General features: G+C 32.4%; 1 protein-coding gene across 1 annotated transcript; it reads right to left on the minus strand.

The window, feature by feature from the left end:
• Window positions 1–6,542: 6,542 nt before the first annotated feature.
• On the minus strand, window positions 6,543–10,675 carry LOC130940635 (probable ribonuclease P/MRP protein subunit POP5). Its single transcript, XM_057868839.1, has 4 exons — window positions 10,313–10,675; window positions 7,780–7,970; window positions 7,527–7,664; window positions 6,543–6,999 (listed from the first exon to the last, which is right to left on the minus strand). The coding sequence occupies exons 2-4, from the start codon at window positions 7,955–7,957 to the stop codon at window positions 6,851–6,853; spliced, it is 465 nt and encodes a 154-aa protein (XP_057724822.1). The 5' UTR covers window positions 7,958–7,970; window positions 10,313–10,675; the 3' UTR covers window positions 6,543–6,850.
• Between the last annotated feature and the right edge of the window lie 749 nt (window positions 10,676–11,424).

Below are 11,424 nucleotides of genomic sequence, written 5' to 3' on the forward strand. Positions count from 1 at the left end.
GTGTGCGCGTCATCGACGCGTACGCGTGACCTTAAAAATTGACGTAAATAAGTGTTTTGGCAGAGACTTGTCCTGGTTTGGGGCGGGAAGTGTGCTAGACGCACAAAATTGACCACGCGTACGCGTCCCTGACGCGCGCACAAATGGCCATCCACGCATGCGCGTGCATGACGCAAACGCGTCGTATGCCAATTTGGGTTCCCAAGCCACACGAACATAGAGTTGTGCGTGCGCGCGGCTGGCTTCGCGCGAATCGCACAAAACCCAGGGCACGCGGACGCGTTCCTAACGTTTACGCGTCATTAAGGAAATTTTATGTACCACACGTACGCGTGCTGCACGCGTACGCGTCGCCTGCTGCACGCGTACGCGTCGCCTGCGCCGCACAGCTACACCAGTTCACCGCCCAGTTTTAATTTTCTTTTCCCCCTCTCCCAATCCTAATTCTCTCTTATTCTTTTATCCTTTCCTTTTTTTTTCATCATAATATTTGTTTCTTTCTATTTCAGTTCTTCTTTGCTTGAGGACAAGCAAACCTTTAAGTTTGGTGTTGACGCTTCGCTTAAGGGTTTTCTGTTTATTCCTATGGCACCAAAAGGGAGGCGAATCATCTTCACAAAGGAGCACAACCTGAAGAATAAAGCGACCGCTAGGATAACTAAGGTGGTTGAGTTCCTTTCATATTTTTTATTCCTCTCCTCTTTTTCTATGTTATGTTCTGGTTTTCTGCTATTTTGCTTTGTCTGTTGCATGATCCTTCATTAGTAAGAATCCTAGGTCAGGTTTAGTTTTCCCTTAAATGCTTTAATTTTGAAAAGATGTCTCATGTATTACCCACTGAGCTTGAATTCAAATAAAAAAATACAGGAGTGATATATTGCATGAGAAAGTGGGTCTATATTGAAGAATAGTCTTATTTACTTAAATGTGGTGGTATTTTCTGTAATTCTGAACGCATGACATGAACAGTGCATATTTTTTATAGTGAAGTTTATGAATGTTAAAATTGTTGGCTCTTGAAAGAATGATGAAAAAAGAGAAATGTTATTGATAATCTAAAAAATCATAAAATTGATTTTTGAAGTAAGAAAAAGCAGTGAAAAACACAAAGTTTGCGAAAAAAAGAAGAAAAAAAAGAAAAAGCAAGCAGAAAAAGCCAATACCCTTTAAACTAAAAGGCAAAGGGTAAAAAAGATCCAAGGCTTTGAGCATTAATGGATAGGAGGGCCCAAAAGGAATAAAACCCTGGCCTAAGCAGCTAAATCAAGCTGTCCTTAACCATGTGCTTGTGGCGTAAAGGTGTCAAGTGAAAAGCTTGAGACTGAGCGGTTAAAGTCATGATCCAAAGCAAAAAGAGTGTGCTTAAGAACTCTGGGCACCTCTAACTGGGGACTCTAGCAAACTCGAGTCACAATCTGAAAAGGTTCACCCAGTTATGTGTCTGTGGTATTTATGTATCCGGTGGTAATACTGGAAAACAAAATGCTTAGGGTCACGACCAAGACTCATAAAGTAGCTGTGTTCAAAAATCAACATACCGAACTAGAAGAATCAATAACACTATCTGAATTCTGAGTTCCTATGGATTCCAATCATTCTGAACTTCAAATGATAAAGTAAAATGCCAAAACTATTCAGGATTGCAGTTGTAAACCCCACTATAAGAAGAGACATTAGCTTAATCGAATTCTCATTCTCATGCAAATTCACATCCTAAGCTTATATTAGTTTTGGTTGCTTGAGGACAAGCAACAATTCAAGTTTAGTGTTGTGATGCGTGAGCATCTTTCCTATCTTTTTCTAGTGAATTTGCATCTAATTTGTTGAGTTTAATAAAGAATTAATTATCTTTTAGTCAATATGGGTGCTACTTTGAGTCTTTTGCAATTTTGTTTATTTTAGGTAGCATTCAGCTGGATTTGATGGAGTTTCTGCAGCACAAGAATCAAAGGAGATGGCAGCGAGGAGCGACACATACGCGTGACTGACGCGTATGCGTGATTTTAAGCTTTCCATGGTGACGCGTGCGCGTGACTGACGCGTACGCGTGATTTGGAGGTATTCACAGCGACGCGTGCGCATGACCGATGCGTCCGCGTGACTTGCGAAGAAGACCAGCAACGCGTACGCGTGACTGACGCGTACGCTGACATGCGCCACGTGGAGAGAACGCAGAAAACGCTGGGGATGATTTCTGGGCCCCATTTTAGCACCCAAGTTAGGCGTGGATCCAGTGAAGCCAAGTGGTCCCCACGTTACAAGACACAGAGATGTTAATTAATTCAAATTTAAATTCAAATCTTATTTTTAGAAAAAGATATTATTTTTAATTTTAGATAATTAGATTTTAAATTTATTAGTATTAGTTATAAATAGGAATTTAGATGCCATCAGATTGGAAGCCGATATATTTTACCAGAATCCTTATTTTCTTCTCTGAACCATGAGTGATTAATCATCCATTATTAAGGTTAGGAGCTCTATCTAGTTGTATGGATTAATTCATTTGATCTTTCTAATTTAATCCATGTTTTGATTTATATTTCAATAATTATTTTCGTTCTTTATTTTATGAATTTGGGTGGAACGGAAGTATGACCCATGTTCTAATTGAGTTCTTGTAAAACTTGGAAAAGCTCTTTACTTGAACAATAGCTTGAAAACATATTATCCTAAATTTCTAATTGTTTTTATTTAACGGGATACGTGACATATAATCCCCTTATTTTTAGATAATTAGGATTTGTGTGGCATATAAACTGGAATTTGAACTTCACTTTCTAATTGGAATTAATTGACCAAGGAATTGGCAGTTGATGAATTTTAGAAGAGACTAGGAAGGTCTAAAGAATTAGGGTCTAGTCACATATAGTTTGCCATGAAATAAATCTTGCATGATTAAATTAGTTAGCATGAAAAGTTAATCCGGAAAATAGATAACTCTGAAACCTTAACTGTTTTCTCCATATTTTATTCCCAACTCATTGCTGCTTGTTTTCTGAAATTCTTAATTTACTGTTTAATGCTCTTTGAATACCAAAACACTCTTTTCTGTTTGTCTAACTAAGCCAATCACTTAACCATTGTTGCTTAGTCCATCAATTCTCGTGGGATCGACCCTTACTCACGTAAGATATTACTTGGTACGACTCGATGCACTTGCCGAATAGTTTGTGGGTTGTAAAATACCGCACCACCATGTACTAACCCACCAATTTATTAAGTCTCATTATTAAAAAATATGCACAACTATGTCAATAACACATTAATTGAAACCACACAACTATCATAAATTATCTTACTAAATCTAACTAAAACAAATAATTCTAACTTCTAAATTTAATCAATAATCCTAAAAATTATTCATAACTAACTATTAACAATAACAACTAATACATAATTCCAATTCTTATTAAACTAATAATGTGCTTCTTTAATATCTAGATTAGTTGTTTATTTATTCACGGTTACAAAAAAATGTTATAATATCTAAAATTATAATTTCTAAAATTAATTATAAAAGTTAATTAAATAATTATAATTTTTAAAATTGTTACAAAAAATTTTAACCATACATTATTTTTTACTTAACTATTATATTAGTCTAACTCAATTATTATCATTCACTCAAATATTTTCTAACTACATTTAAATAGATATTCTAACTATTATTTTTACATATATTCTTAAATTCAATTTCTAACAACAATAATTATAATTAACTTCCTAACAATAATAATTATAATTATAAAATATTAAAAAATTCAAAAAAAACTTACATAATCAGGTAAAAATAATAATGATCATTCTATTTACATTCTTAAATTCAATTTCTAACCACAATAATAATAATTAACTTTCTAACAATAACAATTATAATTATAAAATATTAAAAAAATTACATAATCAGGTAAAAATAATAAACATTCCTAAATTCAATTTCTAATAATAATAATAATTAACTTCCTAACAATAACAATTATAATTATAAAATATTAAAAAAATTTCAAAAAAAACTTACATAATCAGGTAAAAATAATAATAATTCTTAAATTCAATTTCTAACAACAACAATAATAATTAACTTCCTAACAATAATAATTATAATTATAAAATATTAAAAAAATTTCAAAAAAAACTTACATAATTTAGATGGCTGAGATAATGTATAATATAAAGTTTAGGACGATTAACATCTCTAGATTTTTTTTTCTTTGGCATTTTGATTTTTTCTTCCACCATGCAAAGCAAGAACCAATAGAAAAAGGAAGAAGAAGAAGGAGTGGCTGCTCTTTGGTGTCAAGGTGAAAGTGATTTCTGATGGTGGATGTGGGTTCAGTATGGGGTTATGTTGGGAATAAGGGCACCGTTGCAGGGAGAGATCTGCGCGCGACACGTGGCCACAACACGGACCGTCCGTTTTTGCGCCTACAACTCGGACCGTCCGACAAGTACTGAGGAACTCGCATGGTCCGATTTGTGGTCATCTGACACCAAACACAAGTCAAGCACCTCTGTTCTCCATAACCACGTTCAACCCTAACGTTGTCTCCATAACCACGTTCAATAAACTATCAAATATTTTGTCTACTTTTTAAATTTTATCTTTTCTTATCTTTGTTCTAAAAAATTCTTATTCACAGATAAAAAATAAATATTTATAAATATTTAAAATATTTGACAATTTCATCTAAAAAAAAAGCAAAACAGGCAAAATTAAATTGTAATCATAAAAGACTAATCGATTGACGAAACTACACGAATCTTAAAAAATTATCTAAAATTTTTTAAATTATCCTTCTAACTGAACTGAACTTAATCTAACTCCATTCTGAACTTCCACACCTCTAATTTTCAACCGTCCACCAATGCTATCCAAATCCACCTACAACCACCATTTACTTATCTGACACAAGTATTTCATTTCTAGCTGCAAGCACAAATCAAGAGGGAAAGGTATAGTTAGGTCTATAACTGTAATATCATCTCCTCAACTGTTTCACTTGATTGTGAAATCGGTGTCATCTAATCAATTTTGCATATATACAGCTCATAGAGAGCATCATTCCAGTTCTCGACAAGCCTAAACCAAAACCAATACACTGCAAATTCAATTCACTCCTATGAAATCTGATTCATATCCATTGGAGTTGAACAACCGGTTCGATTGTGACAACGACGTCGTGTTTGCAGCGCAACCCATGTGGAACAAAGTAAAGTAAAATCGGGTGGAGTTAGGTGGTGGTCTGGTGGTAATGAGTTGAAAATTGGGAATTGAATAGGACTAAAATTGGAATTAAGATTAGAAGGATAATTTAAAAATTTTAATTTTATCAATCGAAATTCATTTTTATGAATATATAAATTTTTTTTAATTTATCAATATTTTGAATATTTATGAATACATATAATAATTTATTCAAAAGAAATAAAGAAAAAGAAAAAATTTAGCACATGCTGGTTTCCATTTCCTTCAAACAAAACAGATATCAAGTGAGTTGGTATTAAAAGTTTGTCTATAAATAGTAAATACTAAATAGATTGACTAATAATTTTATTCTTTTATAAAAGTTTGGCAATGTGTTTTTTTTTTTTAATTAAAAGAATTCAGTATTTCCAAAAGAATTAAAAGAACATTATTTATGTAAGATATGATTTTTTGTTGGTACATTACATGCAGTTCGCAGCTGTACTAGTTCTCCCATCTAGTATGCTGTGTTAGTCGCCCAACGTATTAGAGAAACTGCTCTTCAACCATGCAGTTCGTTCAGACAATGGTATGTTCTACAATCCAATTTGATATAATTTAATACAATTTAAATTATATTAGTATATTTTTATTTTTTTAATTAATCTAAATTTAAAAAATAAAAAATTTTAATATTATAAAATTTAAAAAAATTAAATAAATATAAATTAAATTAATAAATTTTTTTGGTGACTAAATTAATAATTTAATTTGGTAAAAGCAAACGTACTTGTATCCTTATTCTCGTGCGATTAATTATATTTATTCAATTGTAAAAAAATTAACCATTAAACACCACTAATTTTAAATTTAAATAAACATTCATATTAATTTTAAAACTTTTAATTTAAAACTAAAAATTTCAAACAGTTAATTTTTTTCAAAACTGAATAAACATAACTAAATATACGTACATTTATTTTATCAAATTAAATCATTAATTTATATTTTAAATTATTTGAATAAAATCAAATTAATTAAAAAAATAAAAATATACCAATATATTCCAAATTATATCAAATTGTGCGACAAAACTAGTCACCAAAAAAAAAAATTGTGCGACAAAACGCAATTCGCCTAATCACTCGACAAACTGCATGGTTTGAGAGTAATTCACCCAATTGCTGTGTAAACTGGCACAGTTTGCCTATTCATTGGGCAAACTGCATGCAATTTCCCAAAAATAAAAAATCATATTTTGGTAAATAATGTTCTTTTATTTCTTTTTGGAAATAATTAATTTTTTAAATTTATAAAAGAAAAAAATCCTGCGAACGATTTGGAGGCATCAAAACATAAAAACAAGTTATCCTCTGGACTACTACTACTACTACGATTATTTACAAAGGATTTGAAAATGTAAGACAAAACAAAATTGCAGTGTTTAATCATTTTCTCAACCTCTCCTCTCAAGGCTGAAGTAAGTAATTAGATATCACATAATACACTCTTAACTCTTAAGGAAAATTGACAGTTCTGCATAGATTTGAGATATTAGAACTTTCATCTAGAAGTTTAGACCAATATTGTGATTGAACACAAAAACACAAACAATCACAAGGAAGAATAAGGAATACTATTGTGGTCAAAATATTCAGTGCCCTAAAACTTTGATGCTTTGATCCGATCAAGAAAGCTTGACATACGTTTAGGTTCATCAGGTTTGAGTTGATCACCAACCGTTAGTTTGTATTGCTCAAACTTTGATTCCTCACATTTCAAGGCCAGAGATTGGCATGACCTTTTACTTCCTGCATAGGGAGGCCACATTTTATTGGTATTATGTCAGAATCGTTGTCAAGAATCGGTTCCTCCATAAGTGGATGAAAATATAGAATTCATGCATATAGCAATTTGCATTATCTAATCAAACAAATAAAAACAATAAATAAAATTTAAAAAAATAGTTTAATCACTGCAAAGTGTAAACTGTATTACTGTAAACAAACTGTTCGGCGAACCAAACTGTGGCTGCAGCAAGTTAGTTTTATTCAGTTCCTCATGATAGTTAAGCAAGAAAAAAAAGAAGACTAGAAAACATACAAAAAACAGGTCTCCTTGTCCTTTCAAATTGTAATGTGTTTCATCTTAATTTTTATCTGTAACCATTAACTAGGCTTTTAGGAAGCAGCTAAACCAATCTTACTTTAAAAAAAAAAAGGAAAAAGAAGAGAATATATACATGCATACATATACACACAACAAAAAACTAGAATGTCAATCATACAGGTTTTTCCCCCGTTTCTGGGGTTGAAAACCATGTAGTGTTTGCCCTTACCAGTTATATCCAGCAAGTTAAATATGACAGGCACATGTGCAATATTTTTAACCATTGTAATGGCAGACCATACTTTTTCATAGTCCTCCGTTGCAGCTCTAATTATACACAAATTAGTGATTGGATTTACATACTTGACTGCACCAAAAAATAAGAAAGATGTCATATTATATATTATTTAAAAGAACACCAAATTAACCAGAAATTCATAAACGGAATATATATAATATAATATAAGAGCAATGTTACTTACTATCAAATGATGCCATTGCTGTAGCCAAACCACACACCCCAAAATTTACAAGGATGCTGTCTTTTATAGCTTTTGTGACATTAAACTGTGTAATTATCAGAGGGGTGCCCCCTAAATTTTCTCTATTAGGGTTTAGAAAAACCTCCATCACCATAAATCGGTTCTTGAATCCCACCATGATCCCTTTTTCCCTGTTAAGTTTCAATAATAAACTCAAAAAGGTAACAATAAAGCCACTCCAACAGAACAAAATAATATAGAACAATAAATCAAGATTCAAAGGCCCAAAACACAAATCAGTTGGAATTAGCAGTTGAGATTGGTAGTGGACGTAGATATATGGAAAGAAGAAACATGTCGTGAGTAGAAAAGTTCATCTTGTCGGTGTACAACTGTACATTTTACATTGGCATCCAATTAAGTGCTACCTCGCACATAAAAGTGGTTTCTTTTTAGTTAATGGTTGTGTAAGTTATGAGATGTCAGCAAAAAAGAGTTTCATATAAAAGATTCATAGAAACAAGACTCGTTTTAATATAACAAATTAAACAAGACTAAGAGAAAACTAAGGTTTTGAAAACCAGACTAGTGATTGAAACATTCAGGCTACTGGGTCAGAGGTTCAACCAGTTTAACCAAGGTTCAACCACAGAAATCGGATTATAATAAAATAATATATTAAATCATAAATAAGCTCACAGCCTCACAATAACACAAACATACTCTCTTTGTAAATTCAAAAATCAAAAGTACATAAAAATTCAAAATTCAAAAATCATCTTCTAAAGTCTCATAATCTCATGTAACAATTCTAAAGTCTCCAATACAACCAATGCCAATATCCACAGGTACTTCTTCATTAATCTCAGTATTCATACCAGAAAAAATTAATCCAAGACAATCATAAATTCATAATAGGACAATGCCAATCTGCGGGGTCCTCGAACTCAAAATCCAACAAGTCCCAGAAGCTGATATCTTTAACATAACAAAATTAGTCACACTCAAAGGCAAAACTCCCCTCAAAAAACACTTTAAACACAGCCCAAAAGCACACTACTCTTTTTTTTTTAAACTAACATCACTGATACCCAACGAAGACTGGTAAAACAAACCCCAAAATCAATGCACCAAAAGTCGAAAACCCATCTAAGCATTGCATCCAGTAGCATCCTTTAAACTATTATAAGTATGAATCTCTACATAACGATTATAACAGCAGCTAGCCAGCAACCATACCGAATCAATAATATCATAACATAACAGAAGCAGCAACAATAAATCAATAAGTGATTAACACTTAAAACAAAAACAGAGCGAAGCAAGGAAAGAAATTAAAACATAAGAACCAGGGGATGGCAAATGAGCAGTGGCCCGCAGAGGGGGTGACCAAAGGGGAACAGAGGCGACGTTCAAGGGGACACAAAGGGGGACGGAACGACGGCAGAAGCGCGACAGAATGAAACAAGTAATGGTCAGATTATGTGACTGCGTCAATGTGGGGAGAACGGGAGTTTTAGGTTTATCAGAAGCAACCAGTAATTGACCCAATCATACAACCGGGTCACCAAGTCACTGGTTCAACCAGTGGGTCACTGATTCACCCGGTTAACCCGATCATAATTAAATAAAAATGTAAAATTATAAAAGTAAAATTAAAATCAAAAGTTAAAACTTAAAATGTATTTCTTCACAAACATATTAATAACAACCGAGTATCAGTTTTTAGACATAACTAATGATACAAAAAGAGATAATAAACTGGTCACCAATACAAAATACTCTCTCAATTTAAATGAACAAGAGAGAGAGCAAAAAATAACACAATCAGTTAATCAAATTCAAGGAATGATCTCAAAGTCGGCATCTATATCTTCAGAGGACAAATCTGAAGCTTGACCAACATTTACTTCATTTTGATTTGCATCTATATCTACATTTGTGTATTTTTCACAAATCAATACCAAGAATAATTCATAATAGCAACTGAGTTGTGATGAACACATTTTCAAAATTCTAGCAAAAAAAAAAAAAATGAGAGCATGGGAACAATAACTTAACTAAACAATTTTATTCTGAGTTGCAGAGAGCATGAACCTCCTTTTCGACAACAAAAGATTTAGCTCAAAAGATGATTTACAGCGACAAAAAATTTAGCTAATTGATTATTTCAGCATGACAACAACAGATTCAAGCTTCAGGGATGATAATTCAACTATTTTCAGCAACAAAAAAAATTAGTTCAGTGATATTTTCAGCAACAAATTCAACTTTTAGCAACAAAATCAAGGTGCAGTGATGAATTACAGCACCACAAAATTTAGCTAGGTGATTTTTTCAACAAGACAGCAACAGATTCAAGGTTATAATCAGTAAATAATTCAACTCAGTGATGATTTTCAGCAACAAACAAAAATTAGCTCAGTGATATTTTCAGTAACAAATTCAACTCTTAGCAACAAAATCAAAGTTCAGAGATGAATTACAGCAACAAAATTGAGCAAGAAAGAACAGGGGAATTTGTTGAACTCACCAAATCGGGGACCAGCTGCTGACGTCGATGAGGAAGCTGACGGTGAGGCTCGAAGCAAGAAGACGACAACGACGACCAGCCCCGGGACGTGCTGCTTCTGCCGCCGGCTACGACGAGCGCAGGGAAGGTGCACGACTGATTGCGAGACAGTGACGAGACAAAGAGCGCCGGCGAGCGCAGGGAAGGCGCGCGCTGACTGCGAGACGGTGCAAGACAGAGACCGGAGACGAGAGAGCTTGAGTGCGAGAGCGATAGCTTAAGCTTAGTGAGAGAGTGACGAGACTGAGACACTGAAGGGTGGCCTGGTGGGCACGAGAGAAGAGGAAGGAGACGTTTAGGGTTTTGGCTCTCCTTCACTAGAAAGCCACGTCGTCTTCAATTTTTTTTCAAAGAAAAGTATACAAAAGAAAATATTAAAAAATGTGAACAATAGATATTTTAAATATTTGATTTAGTAGAAATGTAGATAATTATGTTTATTATTTTTAATTAAATAATTATTTTTTTATTTAATTTATTTATGTATAATTAATAATTGTTGGATGTTTAATTTATTAGACGTACAAATAATTTATCCTAATATTAAGATTTAGGAGATAATTTGAAATGGAATGTTTTTTTATTTTATTAAGTTAATTATAGAATATATTATTCCTATTATTACAAAAGTCATTCTCTATCTAATAAAATTATTTTTAAAAATTAAGGATGACTCGATCCGATTATAGAAACCAACCGGATTATCGGTTTTGCTTAAACCCAGATGGACTGAACCAGTTTTTTGCAGATATGATAGTTCCGGTGGTTTGATAGGTGATTTGGTCTAGTCAAGTGACCTGGTGATCGGATTTTAGTCGAACTATCAAGTCGAGTCGAATAAATATACTTTAGACCAATTACAAAAAAAAAACATTTAGATCTTTATTTTCTTCAAGGCCCTCATGAAAAAGTTGTTTTTTAATAAATAAAATAAGTTTATTATTTATTAATATGTGTTTTTTAAAAAAATTCATATTTTTTATTTTAAATTTTGATATATTTTAAATGATCACATTTTAAAAATTAAAATTTAGATGCGATATAATTTGTTTCAAGAAAAAATAACAATTTAA

Source organism: Arachis stenosperma, chromosome 7 (assembly GCF_014773155.1).
Source record: "Arachis stenosperma cultivar V10309 chromosome 7, arast.V10309.gnm1.PFL2, whole genome shotgun sequence".
In the NCBI taxonomy this organism is placed as follows: Eukaryota; Viridiplantae; Streptophyta; class Magnoliopsida; order Fabales; family Fabaceae; genus Arachis; species Arachis stenosperma.